General features: G+C 36.6%; 1 protein-coding gene across 7 annotated transcripts in view; it reads right to left on the bottom strand.

Moving 5' to 3' along the window:
* The window catches only part of HDAC4 (histone deacetylase 4), a 406,413-nt gene that overhangs the window by 48,705 nt on the left and 333,146 nt on the right, over positions 1 to 24,562 (bottom strand). For all 7 annotated transcript variants that reach the window (XM_085819634.1, XM_085819632.1, XM_085819633.1 and 4 more), the window contains 3 exons: positions 13,370 to 13,470; positions 2,184 to 2,309; positions 1,959 to 2,085 (listed from right to left, as the gene is read on the bottom strand). In XM_085819634.1, the coding sequence (XP_085675760.1) occupies positions 1,959 to 2,085; positions 2,184 to 2,309; positions 13,370 to 13,470 (354 nt within the window). The remainder of the gene's footprint in view (positions 1 to 1,958; positions 2,086 to 2,183; positions 2,310 to 13,369; positions 13,471 to 24,562) is intronic.

Raw genomic sequence — 24,562 nt, forward strand, 5'->3', positions numbered from 1 at the left:
AGCTTGAACTTTCGATAATGTCAAAAAGAATTTCCGATTCTCGAGCTGCCAAAGGATCTAGAAAGCAAAAGCATGTTATGATGTACCGCTTCCAATAGCGAAGAAAGTGACAGAGAGGTTATTGAAAACGAAAAAATTTTGATTGACAAGTTAGTCAGTATTCTCGATACAGCAATTGCAGGGCTTGAATGGTGGGACTGAACAAAAAATTATGGTACTATTCAGTTTTGAGGAACGTAAAAAATCACCAAACTATTGTTCATGCCAGTGCTGCCAAAAATAATTGCGGCAACCCAAGACAGGAAGTATAATAGTAAATAACTATTTAAGATTGATGTTTTAATTTCAATGAAAGGTTAATTTCATATAATACTTTTTTATTATTATAATTTATATAAAAAAGGCTAAACATGACTGAATGGAAGCATAAGAGTAAATAACTATTTCAGATCACAATTATAATTTATTTAAAAATTGCTAAACATAACTGAATGGATGCCTGCATCGCTATTTCGCTACGGAGTTATCGCTAAAGCATAGTTTCATCTCGTTGGTTCTTCAAACATAATTTTCTATAATGGATGATGCTTTTCTTTGAAACGAATCTCGGTAAAGTGCAGAATCGCCCAGTTATTTGTTTGCTGCTTTTTACAAGGGTAAAAACAATTGGACTTTTGTCAATTTTCTTTTACTTTTTAAGTGAAAATAGGTCGATGTGTACAGAGATAAAGTCAAGGGTGTGCACAGTGCCATTTTTGTGCAATTCTGGGATTTTTTCTTTGAAGTGAAAGTAGGTCGATGTGTACATGAATACCAAGTATGTGCAATTCTTAAAAACGCATCAGGCAGTGGGTGATTCTGCACTTTACCCAAAATTCTATTGCACACTTTTCTCTGTTTATAGAATTAAAGAGAAAGTATTAGCACAAAAAATGAAGCAACTTAAACAACTTACATTGAAAGAAATGTTTAATAAAGTAAACAAATAAATATTAAGCTTTTTTTCGTAAATTTTGATACCCTTTAGATCATAATTGCTCTTTCTTTCATAAATTATGGTTTGATATTTTTAATTTTATAATTTCTGCATGCCATCTTACCAGATTTAAATTGATGGTCTATAATCCGGAATCGTCAAAGTCCCGACAAGTCCGGATCAAAGACTTTGTACTGTATATAAAGATTTTAAAACATAATACTGTTACATTTTTCTTACATACGTACGGGTTTGTGGATTTGGAGTGAATAGTGGTGACACTTGAAGAAGTATCGAAATACAATTTATTTGCCAGTATTACTCAGGAAAGCTTCAAAATCATGTTTACAGTCATCAAAGAACCACTATAAATATGATGAAAGAATTAGCGACACAGCCTTCAGGCTATAACGGTGAAGACAGCTTCATGACAAAGCACCAGAGTACAGCTCCCGACTCTGCTTGGTCATTCTCAAAACTCTATGTACTCTCGAGACTCTCCACACTACAACTAGCGATACACTAGAGTACAGCTTCCAACTCGATTCGGTCGTTCTCGGAGCTCAAGACACTCTAAGATGAAAATGCACGATACACTAACAGACTCTCTCAATACACTCGACAATCATCTCGGTGCTAGACTATGAGTCACTCGCTCACTGACTATTAACTGACTCGACTAGGCACTAAACACTTACTCTCTGTGTACCAGGAGGGTTTATACAGTTTCGGCTTGCATTCAAAAACATTATGGGCCAAACCAGTAAGAATTCGATCCAAAAGGTTCTCCATCCATCTAAGGTATATCGCCAATTTTGTTGCTAAATGGGCGATTTCTCGGCAAATATGACAACCCTGCCTTCCGTTGCCATTTTCTGGCAATTCTAAACCTGTGTTGTGGAAAGCTATCCTACAGCGTCTGGACATTTCATAACAATACATTTACAAATGAAAAACTTTCACATAAAGTTCTAAATCATACCTGGTAAAGCAGGATAATATGCTAGGGAATGAAGGACATTTGTAGACAAGGGCATACTTAGTCGCATAGCAGTTATGTCTCGTCCTTGCACATCAGAACCAGCTGGTGCAGCATTTTTCCCTATTTCCTGTTAAAAAAAGCATTAATAAAGAAAAAGCTATTAAAAACAATATTAAATTCAGATAGCCACAAAAACATATGCAGAGGCAATAATGAGAATGTTACCCCAGTAGAAGTCGGAACAGGTGGTCTGCCTAATGATATATTTGGCAAAGAAGGTGAAGAGTACAAAGTGAAATCACTGATACTTCCTTGACTGCTCACAGAGTTGTATAAAGATGTTGGATTCTCCTAATAAACAGAATAAATAGCTTGTAATACAATTACAGATGAGAAAATAGTAAAGTTAATACAGATTTCAAACTCAAGGTTTCTTAAAAAAAAAAAAAAGTATGTAAATTCTACACTAAATTTTTTTATATATATTTACACTAATTATTAATAATATTTACATATTACACTATTTTTAATAATATTTACACTAAATTATTATTCAAAAGCAGAAATATAATTTTATTCTTTTTAATTTTTATTAATGTGTTAAAATCTAAGTTCAGAAAAATGTATATACATTATATATATAATCACACCATGACTCCAAAAATCTATTTTTTGTATCCCTTTAATGAAAACATACATATCCAATTACAAAAGTTATTTAAATGATGCAAATATTCATGTATTAAAATTTTTTAATCAATGTTTTAAAAAAATCAATATTGTAAAATCTAGGAAATCAAACTTGTCGGCTTTCACATACATATTTAGGAAACTTTTTAACTCATTATAAAAGACAATGAAAAAAATTGACACCTATATGACAAAAACTGAAATAGACCGAGATACCCAGCATCAAACGTTTTAGATTTTTGATGTCCTTTTTAACTTGCTTTGAGGAGTTGGTTAATAAATTTAAATAAATTAGAATAATTAGAGGTCCATTTTTGCTCTTAAACGGCATTCAATGATATTCTTTTGTGATTTATTAGTAACAGTGTTATATTTACAATTTTGTTACAAATGATACACCCAAAAAGAATTTTCACAGAATAAGTATTTAAAATCACTTAAGATTCTTAGTTTAACTACAGAACGAATGGAAACAAACTCCGTAGCAAATATCTTTTTAATTAACAACCATAATTTTATTTAGCATTTACACATATCAACCGAACATCACCAAGTCCGTTACAAGAATATACAGTCAAAAGTCGTTAATTCGGACACCCATAATCCGGACCTCAAAGCTACAAACTTTCTGCGCATGCGTCGCTTTCACGCATGCGCGTAAGACCTTTACCGTTGCGAATTTGCGTGTGCGCGTGCGCAAAATACGTTTACGAATGCGCGTTTAATTTATAACGGACGGGATAAGCTAAGCTAAAATTATCTAATTATCTATTTCAGTTAATGTTGCAGATTGCGTTGTTCCTTAATCTTCGAATTGGATCCGGTTATTATTTTTTGCAGACTGTTAGAGCAATTTTATAAAAGTAAGCTTGAACTTTCGATTATGTCAAATAGAATTTCCGATATATATTTACTAACATGTAAAGGATATACAAAGCGAAAGTATCTTTCGGAGTCCATTAAACAAAAAGTAGAATTGCTGCAAAAAATGGATAAAGGCATATCCTTTGTTTATGTAAACTTTAACGTTTGTTTATGTAAACTTTAACGTTTGTTTATCTAAACATTGTTTATCTTTAACACCGGGCGGCGTGCAATGAATTGGAAGTTGATCCAGCACTATCCTTATCTTAAGAGCAGATGTTTTTATTTTATTTGGCTTATAAGTGCTTACTCAATGTAGTATTTCATCTCGATGTGTCTTTGATATGATTTAAATCAAATGCCTCGTCATTATAATTCGCTTCGGATAGCGAAGAAAGTGATAGAGGTTATTGAAAACAAAAAAGTTTCGATTGACAAATTAGTGGGTATTCTTGACACAGCAATTATAGGACTTGAACAGCGGAACTTTGTAACTGAACACGAAATTATGTCTGTTTATAGAATTAAAGAGAATGTATTATCACATAAAAAACGAAGCAACTTAAACAACTTACATTGAAAGAAATGTTTAATAAAGTAAACAAATAAATATTAAGCTTTTTTTTTGTAAATTTTGATACCCTTTAGATCATAATTGTCCTTAATTTCGTAAATTACGGTTTCATATTTTTAATTTTATAATTTCTGCATGCCATTTTACCAGATTTAAACTGATGATCTATAATCCGGAAAAATCGATAATCCGGAATCGCCGAAGTCCCGACGAGTCCGGATTAACGACTTTTGACTGTATATAAAACAAAAATGTTGCCACAAAATATCTACATTATAATGAACATATTAAATTACATTGTTATTCATTTCACATTCCTGAACATCCTTCCACCTAAACACCTTTCCTAAAACTGCAACATATTCTCTGTTCATATCAAAGATTGTGCTTGTGTAAGATATGGTGTCAATGGCTTTAAAACTCTGTCATCTCGTCACATAAATAAATTGGTGGTCGTGAATTCAATGTTGCTTCACAGTCACATAGCACAGTTTCCAGTACAATGTAACTTAACGTTTTAGGATTCAAAATTTGTCTTAAAAGTTCTTGTACCATTTATACTAACCTTTCCCTACCAGTTGGAAGTTGGAGGATAAACTTCCATTTAATCTTCTGAATTGTTGAAAACTTCCTTGTTTTCTCCCAATCAAGTTTGTTTAATGCATCATTCATTTCCTACCAGGTTGGTACCACTGTCCGTATATATAATGCTTACTCTACCCCTTCTTGCTACGAATCTTCCGAGTGCCATTATAAAGGAATCTGTTGATACAGATTTTTTCAATTCAAAGGGCACACCATGATAAATGGCACAAATAAAAATCACAATCCATACCTTTTTGCCCAACAATACATACAGTGGGCCAGCCAAATTGAAGCAAAACTCAAAAGTTCCAGCATATTTTATAAGGTTTGGTAAGAGTGCAAACGTAGTTGAATAGATTTCCGTTAGAATCTTTTGCAAATAACACTTTGAGCAAATTCTCTTCATAAGAAGTATCACACTGACAATCCAAAATTCTTCTCACAAGTCATTTTGCTTAAACAAATGCAACTCTTCAATTGTTTTTACACTGTGCATTTGTCTTGCAAGCAATCTGAATTTGAAACCAGTAGTGTAAACTATGCAAAACACTGCATCTGTCATGACAGGCATTATGCAGCCCAACAACAGTGGTGTAATTGTTTTAGGCATGTTTGCATGGTTCTCAGTGGATCCTCTCATCATGCTGGATAGAAACCTAACAAGGTCAGGCTACAGTAATTTGCTATCTGTTTATCTACATCCTTTCATGAATTTCTTCTCCCAAAATGATGCATTCTTTCAAGTGGAAAATTCATCACACCATCGGTCCCACATTGCAATGAAGTGGCCCATCAAACAGCTTCAGGCTGGAATACTCACCTGGCTTTATGAATCTTTGAGCATCTGTGGGAAAGGTTATAATGATCTCTTCACACTCTCTGGACTTGCTATCATGCTCTGCTATCAATTTACTATGAAAAGTGCAGGAATGTTGTGCAACAGTGTTGCAGTTATAAAAGCAAAATGTGGAGTGATACAGCATTGAAAAGTGTGTGTAATAAACTGTCTTTTCAGTGTAAGTGTGTGTATGTGTGTGTCAAGTACTAAAGCAGCTTCAAAAAAAAAAAAAAAAAAAAAAAAAAAAAAAAAAAAAAAATCTTAAAATACATAAATGCATCAACTACTTCCAAAGCCAAAGGGGAAAAGCAGATAATCATTAAAACACATAAAAAAATATTAATGAAGAATAAAAATAAAATTATTTTTCACAAAGATAATTTAAATCGAGCTGAAGTTCATACATAAGTAATAGCCATCCCGTCTTTACCTATTTCCCAAACTTTGTAGTCCAATCTACACCTACTACAATGTTATTTCCTCTAAATTAATGCAGCAAACTCAACTTGGGAGTTCAAAACTTTGATTATCACTCATAAGCAGAGCTGGATTAACAGTTAAGTAAAATAAGCAGGATTTTAAGGCTCCGTTCCGACAGTGGTATAAATGTCATAACAGGTTTAAACCGAGCTTTGTTGCTATATAACCAGACCTTGTTATGTCACGAAAAGTGGTTAAGGGATTTTGGTATAAAGTTCGAAGTTTTCAGTCTAATGTCGATTTGGTAATAGTCGACCAATCGAAGCGAAATTGAAAACTGTAAACTGTAAAATTTAGCTTCTCTAATTGACTATGGCTTAGACCCTGTCTTGCCATAGCAACGGGAGACACATAGTGAAAGAAACTCCCGAATGTTATGCCTTATGAATATGCTTCTATGACGTTTATGCCACATCCTGAAAGGAGGCTAATGCATCCAGAAAACGGGGCCGTTGCACCGTAAATATACGTGTGGAGTCACCAAAATCTTTCAAGTGCCTACGCTCTCTAAATATCGTAATCTGACCCTAATGACCTTCTTTTTACCGAGGCTTAAAAATCAATTTGCAATTTCTAATAATCGTGTTTTCAAATCGGGAAAACTGAGAAAAGTGATTGCTGGAGACGCCAAATGAATAATGCATCTAGAGCTCCAGATAATAGTAATCCTTTTCTTTTCCCACATAATTACCGCAGGCGACTTAAGGTGATGTAAAACTCAACCAGAAATAAACTGCAATCCAAGTACATCTAAAGCAATATACACACATACTCTACAACCACCAAAAAAATCTGATATGTACACCACATGACTTCCTTGTACGAAATATCAAATTATACGCATTTTTTCTTGCATTTCATTTAAACTTATTTCTTCGAATTTCATTACAGATACCTTTCTCATTCAATTAATTCAGTTCTCACTTTGCGACAAGGAAAAAATACATAAAAACTCAAAATACCTTTATTAAAAATTGAAAAATATACAAAAAATATAAAACACTAAATACAGTTAAAACAATTAAAAAAGATTTGCAGTTAAATTTTAGAGTTTCTACGCAAAAACAAGAAATTCGGCCAGCGGCCAACAAGGCAGATTTTTCGGTGCACAAAACTGAAAGTTTACTTTTGGCCTCACTCGGCAAAAAGACACTGAAGGTGCAGAAACTGACTTAATTCACTATTCTTCTAAGTTTCAAATGTAAACAAATATGGCTGCTATGGTAAAAAATTAGGCTTACCCCACTTAAATAAATTTTAAACTGTTGATAATTCTAAAAACTATTGTATGCAGATTAACTAAAGGTATAGAAACCTTAACCGGAACAACATAATTCAATCATTTTTTTAAAAAAAATTCCACAATTTAACAGCATACAAAAATATGAAAACTGAGCTCACGGAACCGAGCAACCAAACAGGAACTATATATTATAGCAATCCTATATACAAAATTTCAACGTTCTGAGGGTATCCGATTGAACGTTCTGAGGCTATTCGTTTTTGATTCATGTGAGATACATATATACGTATAGACGTCACGAAAAAAGTCTCTTCTGAATTCATTTTAAATACTTTTTGCAACCCGTTTTGGAAAAAAAAAAAAGAGTCCTTTATTCTGTCCTTACGTACAGATGTCACGTAAAAACATTCGATAGCGATAAAAATGAAAATTTTCGTTGGAATATGATACCCGAAAATTTCGCGATTACAATACTTCCTTTACTTCGTGCAAGGAAGTAAAAAAAGGAGGATGAACGGGAAGGGAATAAAGAGAAGAAATCATACGTAAAATTTCAACAAGAAAGTACCTTATAACTCTGCAATTTAAAGTCGCTATAAAACAGTGATAGCTTTATTGGATATCTGCAGAAGAAATATATTTTTAAACATTCGACAGCGATCTTTACAACGGGAGGGGGGGGGGGGAATTCACATCTACAACGTCGGGCAATTTCTATCCTTTTTACGATCCAATCGAATGAGTATTTTTACCTGAGAGGTTCCAAAAATGGAAATAAGGAGATGAAAGGACTCCGCGAAAATCCAAAAGAAATTTATTCCCAAATCGGAACTCGAAAACATGTTTTTTCTACTCCAATCACAGGTGAAGAGTTTTGTTTATGATTTGCCAAGGAGAGATCAAACGGTTGAAACTATAAATAACTTACGCAGGAAGCAGTAGTTTTCCTGCTTTTCGCCTTCCTTTTTGATTCCCACTCAGTTTCATTCTTTTTCTAGTCGCTTCTATTTTTGTCCATTGCATTCGCTGGACGAAAATATCCTTTGTAGAGCCGCCTACAAATGACGTCATATGCCGTAAATAGATTGCCACGCCTACTACAGAAACCTCAACTTTAGCCCCGTTAAAATTGAGAACTTAAGATAGCAGAAACACAGGTCGTACGGCTAAAAGGAAAGACCTAACAAAGAAATAGCGGGAAAAGATGAAGCGCTGAAATTAAAACAAAAAAATTCTGCATTAAATATACGACAAAAATCGAAAAATTGTGCAAAATACAAATAATAAATGATGGAAATAAATGCTTAATTTATCAATATACGCAGAAGGATTACATAACTTGGAATGCACAAAATCGAAAACAGACTGATTAGAAATTCGATGAAAAATTCAGCAGAGCCTGGATTTTGATGACCAAAAAATCACTGAAAATGCCCTTAAAAAATGGCGGAAAATGCATGGGAAGCTTAAAGAATCGAGAAAATGTCCTTAAAAAATAAAAAAGTCCCCACAAATAAAAAATATTGACGCAATTGACAAATGGATTAAAATCCTAACAATTACTCATACCTATCACCTGAATTTTCTTTTTCCTCCGAGATTTTAACCTTACACAAATTTATTACAATTGCATTGAATGATTAACTGCTTCTATACGTTTTCGAAAATGAAAGATCTTGCGTTGTCAGTATATAAGTTTCTATATCGTGAAAAGCTTCGCTCGACGTCTACTGCAGCTATTGCCGCATACTTGGGAGGGAGGGGGGATACATCACATATCGTTAACCCTCCTTTAGTTTCGAAAGAATTTGTTGTTGTTGTTGTTAATACTCAGTTGTCTGACCTATAGTCAGCTTAAGCGCACGAAATTCCTCAGGGCAAGTTTACGCCTGTCGTTGGCAACAGCCTTGAGCACTTTACAGGTGATCGTGCAATTTAACTCAGTTCCGCCCCCAACTTTGATGGACAGCATCCCGGGAGGGACGGGTCCGAGGGTCTCCCACCCCTCTTCCCCAACATCAATTTGAGAAGACTTTCGGCTCGCAACATATTCTCGTTTCCCACCTACGTTCCGTGCCGGAAAGAGTTTTCAGGATTAAGATTTATGCAAATAAGGTAGAAATGAGTATTTACTGAGTTTCTTCCCTTCTGCCTTTCGGTCACGCTGTTGCTATTAGATTCTACAGCCATACTTCATACGTGTCTAATATGAATGAAATGTCTGTAATTTCATTCATAGCAGGCACGCCTAAATGCATAGGTCGGTGATCTAATGTATACGTCTAGGATCCTTAAAGAAGGGTATATTATATGAGTTGATTCTCTATAGCTTCTTATGATTAATTCTATTTAGTATTAGTTTTGTATATTCTGTTTTGAGGTGAAACCCAAGTGGAGGCTTCTTGTACTCTTGAGAGGAGCCACCCCTGTTAACTCATTTGGACTTAAAATAAAGGGTAATTTTAACCCTTCTTTGGACGTGTGCCTAACGTTAAAAGAACTTACCGAATAGTCACTACGTAATTCTTTAGTTTCAATGCCCTAAATGAGAATTAATGCTCTAAATTAATCAATGTTGGCGACCATTTTGAACTTTTCTAAAATTTTTAAATGAAAATTTTTACTTCTTGCATGCTTTGCCCTTACGCACTACACGGAAACGGAGGGATGACGCTGTAGAGGTCTTTTATTAAGGGAAACTGGCTCTTATTCCACATGGGGAAAACTACGAAAACGCCCATGCAGCCACCTCGTTCGCCGGGACTCGAAGCCCAGTCCGAACTACCAGTGTTCAGCGGTTTTTCCTGCTCGGCCGTTGAAAAAATTGGTACGCCTGTTACACAAGGGCTTCATTAGGATGCGATTTCTCAACGATTGCCGCGGTTTTGGTAATATACTGAGATGACTCTTGATTTCAGCAGCAGAAATGGGTCCAGCATTTCCCTCTCCTTTCCCTCAAGAAATTTTCTCTTCGACCATGTTCTGTTGCTTCCGGTCGAGCTGCTGAAGCTTTTTCGGTATCAGCTAAGTCCTGCCATCGTCCACTAATTTGCTGACATCCTATTCGCTGAATCGAAATCCATGGACTTACCCAAAAGGTAAGACGGCTTTCGAGGCTCTTTCCAGCAATACATTCAGACCAAAGACATTTCCAAGTAAATTTCGCTGTCCTCAGACAAACTTCTTTCCACGTTTTCTCGATGATTCTGAGGATCCTGTAGTTATCCTTCCAGAAGTTTCCGTAGGTCAGTTCCATTTCATTTGCATTTTCAAAACATTTCTTGAACACAGCTTTTGTACAAATGTTTGAAATTCGAGATCACTGGTTTGTCCTTGCGCGGAATAAGAGGAATGGTGTTAAGGGCCCAATATTTTAGCTTAGCTACATTCGCCACCAAAGCATCTACTAAGCTCGAAGGATAAGCAATAGTATTGCACAGGACACGCACAGCCATTGTAGCTACATTCGCCACCAAAGCATCTACTAAGCTCGAAGGATAAGCAATAGTATTGCACAGGACACGCACAGCCATTGTCGAGAGACTTTCCTCTTGTAGATAGATTTTTAATGAAGGACCAAAGTACTCGTGTGCCCATTCAGTGAAGATTAGCCTAGCAATCAATTTCTCATTCGATCTCCATGAAATCTTACGTTTACTCTTAATGATGTTGTTGTTCTTCAAGATTCATGGATTCTCTGAATGATACACGAACAGACGTTTGATCTTGCAGGCCCCACTAGCATTATCACACAGCAAGAGAATACATGAATATTTCATTGGCTTATGTGACCTGGGACATAATTATTTCTTCCTTTGAGATGCACACTCGTCTGCGCATCCTTTTTCAAAAGACACTTCTTTTGTCACAACTGACCATTTAATTCAAAGCAATTCCCTCACTGTTCACTACTCCTTAAATCCCTTTACAAATCCTTCAGCTGCTCTTAATTAAAACTGGCAGTTTCTCAGCGCATAAAAACACTAAGAATATCAATTCTTTTGTTAAATTTCTCAAACTATCCCCCACTGGCTTATAATTCCTCCTTTTGAACACTAGTATCAGGTAGACCTTTCATAAACCATCATGACAGACCTTGGCTTTCTCACAAATTAGCATCTCAGAAATCACACTAGCAGCAAGCTGTTTTTCATTAATTCAAAAGGGAGAGGAATTTCATCTCTTCTATACAATTCAACTTCCGTAAAAAATTTTTGACTTTCCTTCATCCATACTTTCGTGAAAAATACCTGAACTTTCATCTAACATCATCTAAAATCCATCTTCGAAAAATATTTCTCAAGGCAGGAAGAATAGAAATATCGGATTGCAAATCTTTTCGAAGGATAATACTTTTTGGTTGTCAGAATCAAAAAAAAGTTCGTCGAACTTTCCATCGATACTACTCAAAATGACAAATTCAAAGAAAAATCCCTTATTAATTTTTTAGTCAGGTATCAGCAAAGAATCTGAACAGAGTCTTTTGATAAGGCGCTTAAGTTTATTTTACCTTTACAAATGCGAAAGTAGTGGACAAGGAATTTCTCTTCTTATGGCTTTATTAAAAGTAAATACCGTGGAAAGCTGAACGCAGTTCTAGATTTAATACCGTATTATTAAGTTCGTTTTAAAAAGTATAACCCTCAAAACAACCTCAAGGTGGTCAAGTATTTACTAAGCATAAAAACTTTGTTGTACGTTTCGTAAATATAAATCTGAAAATATAAAAACAGATAATTGCTTTTAGCTATTGATAAATTAAGGAAAACAAATATAACATACTGATTAAGAAAACAAATACAACACACTGCTTAATATAGATTTTTATGCGATACGAAATACCAACTGTATAATGCATTTGAACTCTTGACAGTAAATGACTAATGAGGAGCGAAGTCGTATTTGTCTTAATATTACGCTCCTTTTCGTGTTCCACTGTCGATATATTTATTTACAGCCGCAGTTAAATCAATCATACGCATATTGCTATTGTGAAGAAAATATTTTCTGGAAAAAAAAAAAAAACTGAAAGCTTAGACTTTCTCCCTCCTTCCTGCATGCCTCCGTGGTGTAACGCTTAGCACACTCGGAGCGTATTCGAGAGGTCCAGGTTCAAGTCCCGGCGAGGGCATTTCTAATTTTTCATGTCTCCTGCTTTCAAATAACCTAACTTCTCTACAGTGGCGTCAGAACTAAAAGGTGGTGGATGATGATTCTTCACCACCAGGATTTGGCGATTGGGTCCCCTAATCCCCAGTCACCCTTTAAAAGGGAGAATATAAAAGGTATGTTCTCTCTCCTTGCATGCTCTCCCCTTAGTGCATCTTTAAGTTCTACGTTAAGTTCGGAAAAAAACCCTAGTGGTACATGCTTAAGCAAGCATATGCGGGCGAGGAGGCACTTTCAAGAAGTCGTGCTTTCGAATGGCATAAAAGTTTTCGTGAAGGCAGAGATTCGGCGCAAGACGATCCCAGAACTAGTCGCCCGTCTATTGCACATACCGATACAAACGGAGAGCGTGTAAGGCAGTTACTGCAAGACCATCGTGTAACTGTGCGTATAATATCAGAAGAACGGAACTTGAATCGTGATGTGTGTCATAAGATTTTACGCGAAGATTTCGGGAAACGGAAACTTAATGCAAGAATCGTCTCTCACTCACTAACAGATGAACAAAAAGAGGAAAGACGAAGAATTTCTACTGAATTACTGGATGGAGCGAGACGTGATTCCACATTTGCGTCAAAGATTAGTGTGATTTTTTTCTTGTTTCCGTGAGTGAAAAGGTGATTGAAAGGAAACCTTCATCACGATTATTGCAGACATCCAACGGGCTGCGACAAATGAACTAGCGAACATCGCAGTTGATGATCTCCCTGCTTATTTCCATGATCTCCAGAAACGCTGGCAATTACGGTGTAGGTAGCTAACGGGACTACTTTGATAGCAGATAGGATCATTACTTGGTAAATGCAATTTTCTATTTTTTACGACATTTGTCATGGAACTTTTATGACAAAAGATGCATCTTATATATATATTTGGGTTTACAGAGCTAAGAGTCGCAAATAACCTATCAGTAACGTAAAATTACGAGTAATTACATGGAAATTTAATTCAAGTTACTAAGGACTTACTTCTTGAATTGTAGAGCGACCATTCACACCGGCTACGGACTGTAATGTTGCTCCATTAGGAGGCGAGGAACCAGGAGTGCTATCACATTTACTACCATCAACTGTTGGAAGAGAGGGAAAAAAAAAAAAATACATGCATAAATCTGTTTTTTAAATATTTTTTTTAAATCAGTTAAAACTACTTTTTATAGGATATCAAGAGAAAATCCCAATTTGCATTACTTTGCCGATAAAACAGAATAACCGTTTTCTTTTAAAACCAGTGACTAAAACATTTTGAAAGAGCCTGTTGCTTCAAAAACGTAAGGCTGAACGTCTTCATCCAGATTTACGAACAATTTTATTTATATACTTTCCTCCCCCTTTTCTTTTTTTTATTGGTTTATTCTTTCCACTACTGTTCCTTAAAAGCTCACCAGGATTCTGAAAAAAAAAAAAAAAAAAACCCCAATAAGACGGTCCAGAGATATTTATTAAAAAAAACTACCCCCTTCCTTTGCTTGAACTAATAATAAAACATTACGTCTTTGTTTCTCCTTGACAAGTTATTTCCTTATTTTTCTATAATTTCTTGTTTACCTAAAAACTAAGATGAAAAACTGGTGCTTTCAGTAAAGGAAACAAAAGTTTTATGGAAAATGTATCTTTTTTCAAAGACGTCTAATCTTTTTATAGGCTAGCCAACAATAGTAATTTCGAATAAAAATGAATCATACACGACGTGCGTAACAGTAATTTAGTTAAAAATTACTTACCAAAGAAACTACCCCAAATTCAAAAAGTATCATATCAAAGAGCAGAAAGAGACTTTTATTGCCTAAATAACCCTTGTTGCTTGCACAAACCAGGACCAGTAACCAAGCAATAAATAGGTTAATGAGTGGCAAGGCTACTAGTACTCCTTTTGGGCTGTTACATTTTTCTTGGGATATTTCATGAAGCCGACTGGAAATTTCAGTTTTCGGCTATGGATCCATGAAGAAAAAATTATGTTCTTGCTGGTATATAATATCATCTTGAGCTATTATTTGGTGGACGGATTTAATTCCTTTATCTTTAATTCCAAACAGGGTTATGTCCTCACAGGCAGAATTCAGTTCGTTAGTTTTAAAGCTCAAGGAAAAATTATATTTTCTTGGAAAGTCTAATCCGAGTATGCAAGGATCCGTAATATTTGCAGAATATGCCGTATGATGTTAGGCGGCACTTCCAAACGCCACGTTAACGTTCAACTTTCCATCGATGTCGATTTTATCCCCGGACACAGTCTGGGGGGTAACGCAGGGTGGCATCCCAGATGAGTTTACCTTCCAATTGTTGGGCCACATCTTTTCGAATGATGATAACACTGGCTCCTGTATCGATGGTCAGAATGCAGAAAACTCCATTCACAAGTCCCCTGATAAAGTTTCCATTATTGCCGCCACTTATCGCAGAAATCTGAAACGCTTTAAAATAGGGCTTTCCATTATCTTGCAACCTCAGCTCCGCGAGATGGCCACTGATCAGTTTCTTTCCTTACTGAGAGCGGTCTTAGCTTATGTACGTGCCTTGGGATGTTCTGGAGTTCCTTCGTTACGTGGCCTTCCGCACTGCAGTTCCAATAATTTAGGATCGGTTTGTTACCACTCCTAATCCTCCTCAAGGTATTGACTTGCTTGTTTAAGTCGTCTAGACGAGGAGTCAGTTGATCGACTGGCTCCTGGACTCGAGCAGCTCTGATTGATCGTCGGTCTCTGAGAATTGCTTGCTGGGTAGCCTTGAATTTCATGGCATACACTAAAGCATTTTTTAAATCATTTACAGCATTTTTTAAATCATTTACACCCGCCATTCTCAGAGCTTTCTGTATGTCAGGATGAAGGCGCCTATCGATGAAGTACTGCAGGGACAATTATTTCCTTGTTTCTGTTTAACCTTTCGAAAAAATGACAGTCAGCCTTTCAACATCTGTGACGAGGTCCTGGAGTCTTTCCGTAGGCTTCTGTTGGAGAGATATTAGCTGAAGCCTGATAGCTGATAGCCTGAAGCCGGATAGCTTAAGCCTGATTAATAGCTGAATTAGCTGAAGCCTGATATTAACTGTGATGTACGTGCGAGTAACACGTGCATACGAAAATATCCCTAACATTAACTAGGAAAGCCGAAATCTTAGTTAAGATAGACATGTTACAATTAATAATCAAATTTAATAAGGAAAAGTAACAGTTGCCGGGTACATTATAACGGCTTAAGAAATTCAGAGCACAGTACAGATGCGAGTACACAAGTTCACATATCTCGGCGAAGCAGAGACGCACACATTTTTTGAAGTAGTTCCACTTGACTGCCGGGGAAAATTCTTCTCTCCCCGTCAGCCTGTAGGTTTGCCAAACGGGTTTACTGTTTCGCCAATTGGCGCTTTTCTGTACAGTTTTTACGTCCGTATCGCCTGTTTGGCGCTGCCGCTGCATACTCCCTCCGCAGTGTCAACGAAATGTGACATACCAATGCGGGGGTCGGATTAATCGTCCAGAACGGGTGATACAATTGTCCGAAGTTTTTTTCACACTCTTGGAAGCAACTTGAGAAGAGTTCATGGTTACAAAAGCGGGTTTCAGTCTATCTATGGAGATCGTTTGCTTAGTCCCTTTTATTTCGTCTTTCTAGCACCTTAAATGGTCCATCATAAGGAGTTTGAAGTGGTTTTCTAACTCCGTCGTGTCGAACAAACACATATGTGGACTTGTGAAGGCGTGGATGAATGAAACATGTTCGCTTGCCGTGGCTAGAAATCGTGGTCAGGCGGACACTGGCAAAGTGATATTTTAAATCCTCCACAAACTGTTTGGGGGACGCATCCGAAGGTGTCGGATTGAAAAATTCTCCTGGGAGACGGATAGTCTTTCCATACACCAGTTCAGAAGTGGTTGCTCCTATGTCCTCTTTGAGAGCGGCGCGGAAACCCATCAGCAGCGTTGGAAGGGCAGCCACCCTGTCACTGGTATCGTGCGCTTTTAAAGCAGCTTTCAAAGGACGGTGGAATTCCTCGATCAGTCCATTCGCCTGTGGGTGGTACGGAGACGTCCTGATCCTCTTGATTCCCAATAATTGGGAAAGGACTCGAAATAAGCCGCTTTCAAACTGTCGCCCTTGGTCGGTAGTAATAACAGTCGGACAACCAAATCGAGTAATCCAGTGGTCATAGAAAGCCTGTGCTACTGTGCGTGCTGTTATGTCTGGTATGGGTACTGCTTCGGGCCATCTAGTAAATCTATCTATCATAGTTAGACAGTAATAATTATTTTGAGAAGGAGGTAGGGGACCAACAAGGTCAAGGTGGACGTGATCAAACCTCTGTGATTGGTCTGGAAACTTCATTAACGGGGTTCTAGTATGCCTGCTTACTTTTGCTTTCTGGCACGGAATGCACTGCCGTGCCCATTTCGCGCAATCTTTGCGGATGGAAGACCAAACAAACCGTGAACATACTAACTTTGTTGATGCGCGAATGCCGGGGTGAGACAAATTGTGCAAGATGGCAAAAACTTTCTCACGGAATGGCGGAGGAATGTAAGGACGGGCGTTACCTGTTGACACATCGCAATATATCGGTAAGCTACAATTCGGTAAGGTAATTTTTTTGAGATGTAGAACTTTTGACTCTTTAAGCAATGTTTGTAATTCTGGGTCGATTTCTTGCATTTTAGCGATTTCCTCATAGTCGATAGGGTTAGGCATGCTTATTGCTTCTATACGCGAAAGTACGTCGGCAGCGATATTCTCCGAACCTTTTATATGGCGAATTTCAGTGGTGAATTGTGAGATAAAGTCTAACTGCCTAGCCTGACGAGGTGAACACTTATCCAAACGCTGTCGGAATGCATACGTGAGCGATTTGTGATCGGTGATTAAAGAAAAGTTCCGTGCTTCCAACATATGCTTAAAATGCCTAATAGCAGCATAAGCTGCCAATAGCTCTCGATCATACGCACTATAGTTCCTTTCCGCCTGCGAAAGCTTTCGTGAGAAAAATGCGAGAGGCTGTAAATTTCTATCAACTATTTGTGATAGCGTTCCACCGATCGCGAAGTCTGACGCATCAACCTGTAAAACGAACTGGGCATCTTTCTTCGGGTGTGCCAAAAAAACAGCATTAGCGATTAGCTGTTTGCACTTTTGAAATTCACTCCGCGCTTCCTCAGACAAATTCAGGATTGTCTTATCATTTTTCTTAGCCCCTTTTAAATACGAAGTTAAATGTATTTGATTCTGGGCTACGTTGGGTAAAAATCGACGGTAAAAATTTAAAAATCCTAAAAATCTCTGCAAATCTTTTACCGTTTTAGGAAGTGGGTAGTTAAGTATCGGTTCCACTTTGTTCGTCAGAGGCTTGGTACCATCTTTATTGATTATATGGCCTAAAAAAGATATTTCCGGAACGCCGAAAACACATTTCGAATTGTCAATCCATATGAAGTTAATCTTTCAAAAACAGTACGTAGGTGAGATTTATGCTCATCTTCCGTATCACTAAATATCAAAATATCATCTAAGTAGACGTAGGCGAATTTCAGATCTCCAAGAATTTCGTTCATAAACCTTTGAAAGGTTTGAGCTGCTCCGCACAGTCCGAAATTTAAAAACGGAAATTCGAAAAGACCAAATGGGTGCAAACTGCAGTTTTCGGTATATGATCTGGATGGACTGGTATATGATGATATGCCCGAACGATATCAATTTTTGAAAAAATTGTCTTTGCGCTAAGCGTATTATTAAAGTCTTGTAAATGCGGGATAGGGTATCTGTCGGGTTCGGTGCACGCGTTTAGTTTTCGGTAGTCTCCTACTGGCCGTATGTCGCCCGAACTTTTAGAAACTACATGAAGAGGTGATGACCATGCTGATTTTGATGGTCTACAAATACCTTGATCTATCATAAATTGAAATTCTTTTTTTACTGCTTCGTATAACTTAGGGCTTAACCTACGCGGTTTACTGTGCACAGGAGGACCGTTTGTTTCGATGTAATGAACCGTACTATGCTTTACTCTACCCGAATCGGATTTTAACTTCAGTACTTCCGGAAAGTCTTTCAAGATTCTGTGATATGGTGAATCACCAGATATTAACTTTACCGAAAAATAATTTTTAGAATCGGAAAGAGAACCAATACGAGTTAATTTCGTAGTATTATCGATAAGCCTACCTCGTTTTAAATCGATTAAAAGATCAAAAATGCCTTAAAAAGTCGGCTCCTATTATAGGCACTAGTACATCGGCGATTAAAAACTTCCAAGAAAAGTTTCATCTAAGTCCTAAATTCACAGTTAACAATTTTGTTCCATACGTAGAAATTCTGGAATTATTCGCGGCAAATAATTGAAGCGAATCAGGATGCATTTTCTTAAACTTAGAAGTCGGTGTCACACATGAAACATCCGAGCCCGAATCAATCAAAAAGTTTAAATTTAATCTGTTATCGTAAACATGTAAACGACATGCATGTGCGACTGCCGATGAATTTCGATCGACAGCCGCTACTACTAGTTTTCCTGGGCCGTAGTGTTCTGAGAAAAGGAACAAGGTGCTCGACATTTTCGTGCATTATTACCGAATCGCGAATGAAAATAACAATAATTGTTCACACGCTCTCGGGAATGCCCACGCGAAAAACTACGTGCTTTGTTATGTTGATCCCGGGGGAAATTATTCCTCGTTTTTCCGCGGGAGAGTCGCTCGACTTGTTTACTTAGGGCAGAGATTTCACTCCTTAAGGCCTTAAGCTCCTCGGGGGGGGACACCAGAATCGTTAGGGTTTCTGGGGGAACTCGCCGAAGCTGCCTGGACCGCGAACACGCTGTTGTTCGTTGGCGTGCGCACTTCAGCTATCTTATCAGCCATTTTTGCTAAATTGTCTAAGGATTCCGAACTTATTGATAAAATGGCATGCACCTCGGAAGGTAACCTTTGCAGCCATAATGATTTTAAAAATTCGTCAGTTATACAGTTTCCATCTAATTCTCTCATTTTTCTCAATAAGTGAGATGGTTTGTCGTCCCCTAAATGCAATTCAGAAATAAGTCTGCGTATTTGCTCGCTTTCCGAATCTGAGAATTCTACTATTAACCTAGCTTTAAGGGCATCATATTTAGCCGTCGCTGGGGGATTAAATAAAGTATCTGATACTGCGGAAAGAGTTTCAGGGTCTATCGAAGAAACCACGTGGTTGTATTTTGTACTATCGCTACTAATCTTCGCTAAAGCAAAGTTACTTTCAACTTGAATAAACCGAAGTTTAACATTTTTTTTTCCCTAAAGGGGGAATTTTAACTGCCACGTGTGAGATTTGTGGCTCCTGAACCGCCATATTCGATTCCTCGTTGGTTTGGTCTTCCGATCCTGGCATGGTTGCTAATTATAAATATATCGTAAATCGTAAACTTAATGTTTTGCACTATACCTTATCAAAACAGTATCAATTTAGAATAAAATAATGAAGACATTCAATATCTCAACAAAAGTGTGAGCACAAATATTACCCAAAGATCAATTTTAAACAATCAATAATTAAATTAAAACTATAATTTTAGAGCAAAACATATCACAAAAACATAATTAAGACCAATCACAGATAATTAAAAAAATTTGACCACATACCTGTAAATCCTCCTTAAGTGTGATAAACCACGTGTAATCCGTACGATAAAATGAGGAGGAAATAAATAGGGTGGAGCCTTTATCAGTCATAAGGAAGAGCATTGGCATCAAAATAAGGTATATTTTTAGTTTTTTTAACAAAGATTGAGACAGATAGTCATTAGGGATCGAAACAGAAAAGCGAGGGACAGGGTCACCAATGATGTACGTGCGAGTAACACGTGCATACGAAAATATCCCTAACATTAACTAGGAAAGCCGAAATCTTAGTTAAGATAGACATGTTACAATTAATAATCAAATTTAATAAGGAAAAGTAACAGTTGCCGGGCACATTATAACGGCTTAAGAAATTCAGAGCACAGTACAGATGCGAGTACACAAGTTCACATATCTCGGCGAAGCAGAGACGCACACATTTTTTGAAGTAGTTCCACTTGACTGCCGGGGAAAATTCTTCTCTCCCCGTCAGCCTGTAGGTTTGCCAAACGGGTTTACTGTTTCGCCAATTGGCGCTTTTCTGTACAGTTTTAAAGTCCGTATCGCCTGTTTGGCGCTGCCGCTGCAACTGAAACTTTTAAACACTTCTCTCCAAAGCGCAGCTCCGACGCGTGGGATAGAGCTTCGAAATCTAGCCCTTGGGTTTCTGGAAGAGTCTGAATTATATTCGCTGCGTTTGCTCTCAGAGACGCGGCGAGATAGAGGCTTTATTTTCGGTATCCCATCCTTTTGCGTTTGCCCCTATAAAGAACTGAGTCTTATACACATGCCAAGAAGTCTTTCTATCAAATGTAGATTGCTTTAGAGGGAGTCGGTACGACATATGTTCGAATTTAAAGGCGTTAGATTTGTGACCAATTGTCGCTAAGGATTTCTTCAAATTTTCAACTTCCTTGGTGACAGCAGCAGAAACCATGTCATCAATTTGTTGTTGGACGGCAAAAACGCTTTCTTCGATTTGTTGTTTGATAGAAGAAACTGTTTCTTCAGTTTTTCCAACTTTATTTTCAGCTGTGTATATTCTAACTACCATAGTTTCGATTTTTTTTATTATGCAGGTAATTTGTCTTCATTTCCTCTTGATCTCCTTCAATCTATTCTTGAACTGATTTGACGTCCCATTCCACCTTCTCTTGAACAACTGTCATCTATTTCTTAACAGACTGTTGGCTGGTTTCATCGCTTCTTGGTTCGTTTTCATCTTTCCTTTGAATGCAACAAAGGCTGCCACGAGCTGTCTTATTTTTTCATACATCGCTATTGTAGCCATCATTCAATACACCAAAAATTGTAGCGTGTGTACGGGTTCGTAATCGATTAAATGTACACAGAATGAACATGTGTACATTGAATATACACAGGTACATTTGGCGACCAAAGCCCAGTTTCGCGACTTCTTGGTCTTCCACTTTCGTGACTATTTCTAGCCCAATTTGGTGACAAAAATTAGTCGCCAAAACGACCGCCACCTTGGCGATATCTCGCCAATTTGGCAAGATTATTACTCAATATTAAATACCCTTGCTCTTGTTTCCGGCAAAGTATCTTTTTAGATTTTCATGTACTCATGTTCAATTACTATTCGATACAAATCCCCAAATGTCTCCCCCTCCCCAATAAAAAGTTTTTTAAACTTTAAAAAAAGACACCAAAAAAAAAACTTATAATAAGCGATTTTTCTAATAAACGAAATAACTTTCCCCATTTTCTAAGCATGAGACAGCTTCAAATACAGCAGCGTTTCAAAGTTCCCGAAAATTCCGCATTGCTTTCCTTAAATGCGGAATTATTTCATAAAAACCTGTCGAAAGGGAAAATACAATTTCACAGTAAATTTACAAAAGATATATACTGATTAATTTAGAAGTATAATTTCTTTTCCCAATCTATCTTCTGAAACAAATTGCTGCCATTTTCATTACAGATAATGGATATGCTTTGTCTTTCATCGAAAATACTATGATGGACAGCGTCTCATCCCGAAAGCTACACCATTAATTGATCGTTATTCCAGGAATTTCCAGGCATGCGCCTTTTCCGCGGAAAGGGAGCCTCGACCAATTAGAGGATGACCTTGACCGAGTTTTTTCCTCATCCTCTTGTGATTCGGACTAAAAGAGAGAATAGAGAAATGAAATTTTCTTTAATCTCTTTCACCACGGGTTTAACTGATTGTTTCTGAGTTGTACGTAAGTATCTAAATGTAAGTATTTATTCTTAAATTGTTTCTGCACTTCTTCAGCCTTATTTAGATCAGTCAATTCAAAACAGTATTAGATTATGAAGAAGACTATGGACGTAACATAAGGGATTTCCTCCCAAAGAAAAATTTGTATTCACTTTAATACATTGACAAGACCATGAAACCGCCCTTGCAACCACTCTGTTCGCAGGCATTTGAACTCGAATCGAATTAACAGGCTACGCAATTCAGCCAATGACGAGCCGCAGGAATTTGAAGAAATATTTATACCACAGAGAGTGTTCACACATTTTAAAAACGATTTCGATAAAGAATTTTAAAAAAGCAAATGTTTTTAAATAAAAAATTCTCGCAACAATTAATTATTTGAAACAAGAAATATCGTCTGCTGCTTTTAAATTTCTGCTTCTTTAAAAATATCGCACATACACAAGCTGTAGAAAATGACGTTTTTCCATTTTCTGTACAGAAATACTCCTGTTCCGAAATTCAAAAACACTGTGAAATGAATGGTATTAAAAATTCTAAGTACGAAACAAGCAACATTATTAATCCGAAAGCTGACTTCAAGCAAATAAACGCAAAAGGTACGAATTGTTTCTAATGTTTCTAAAATTTGCCGACACAGAAATCCGTTGCAAAGTCTTTAAATACATCTATAAAAACAATAAATAAAAAACTGATGTGTACACTACATGACTTCCTTGTAAGGAATATTAAATTATACGCATTTTTTATTGCATTTCATTTAAACTTATTGGATTGAATTAAATCTACTTCGTCGACAGCGCATAAACAACAACAGAACAAATGCATTCTTTAAAATTCACTCTAGTTTTTGTTTACCATAGCGACACTCTGGCGCTAGGTTCACTTAACAGTATTATATTTCGTTCATATTATAACTCAGAATGCACAAAATTTATATCATTTAAAGAATAGAATTATCTAATTGTTGCCACATGTTCTATTTAAATACTATAATAAAGCTAGAATGATGTATAAAAGAAATTAAGCAAACAAAACAAAAAAGGAGCAGTTTTTCACAGACGATTGAGTATTTCTCATTCAATATCTATATTAAAAATTACGAAGTAAATCTCAAACACTTATTTCCTCGAAAAAATTCCAGAAAGTATTAAGCATGATTTAATTGGCAATAATAAATGAAAGCGTTATCTTTGTTGTTGCGAAGCTATGTTTCTCTAGATTGGCAACAAATCCACTAGTCTGCTGTTTCAAATGTAAACAATCAATGGCCGCTTAAAAAGGCTTAGCGGCACTTAAACAACTTTAAAATTGTTGATAATTCCTAAAAATATTGCACAGATTTACTAAAGGCATAAAAACCTTAACCGGAAGATAAAAACAACATAATTCAATCGTTTTTAAAGCAAAAAATGTACAATTTACAAATGTACAATATAAGAGTAAAGAAACTGAGATCACTGAGCCGGGTAACAGAGTGGATATATATATATTTATATACGTTTGGCGCGGCCGATTGCAAACAAAATGCGAAGTGCACATCTACATGTTATAGCAGTTCTATATACAAAATTTCAACGTTCTGAGGCTACTCGTTTTTGAGTTATGCGAGATACGAACATACGTTCGTACAGACGCCACGAAAAATTCTCTTCAGAATTAATTTTAGGGCAGTTTTATAATTTTTTTGGAGGAAACGAGTCTTTTATTCTGTCCTTCCATACAGATATCACGCAAAAACATCGTTAAATTTCATTCGATAGCAGTCAAAATGGATATTTTCGTTGAAATATGCTGCCTGAAACTTTTCGCGATTACAATACTTCGTTTTTACTTCGTACAAGGAATTAAAAAGTAATAATAAATATATCCGAAAGGTTTCAGATTTTAAATTACGTCCAAAAGGGCGTTTTTTTAACGTTTTGTGCGTTACCTTTATGTATTAAATATCATGGGCTTCGCACTTAAAACATAAAATTCAGTTCTACAGCAATATCGCAAAATAATTTTAAAATAAACCTATCTTTAGAATTTCGAATTTCCGATACACAGATCTGCGCGCTGAAGATACAAAGGTTTCCCCCCCCCCAGTAGAGTATTGCTATTGCTCGCTTTTAAATAGTTGAGTTTGTTACTCAAAAATTCGCTAACGTTTTACAAAATATGAAACCGATAATAAAACAAATTTCAAATTCCAAATTAGGGCTTCCAGATGCCCATATTCGGGTGTAAATGTACGTTATTCAAAACTGGATGGCTCTAGGTACGGTTGTTTTATCACAATGACAGAAAAATACATACATTGATGCAGATTTTTCATTATTTAATTTCTTTAAATACACTGCTGGCCACCGTAAATGCAAC

Source organism: Stegodyphus dumicola, chromosome 6 (genome assembly GCF_044657685.1).
Source record: "Stegodyphus dumicola isolate Sdum_Otavi_A_Nest chromosome 6, ASM4465768v1".
Classification (NCBI taxonomy): Eukaryota; Metazoa; Arthropoda; class Arachnida; order Araneae; family Eresidae; genus Stegodyphus; species Stegodyphus dumicola.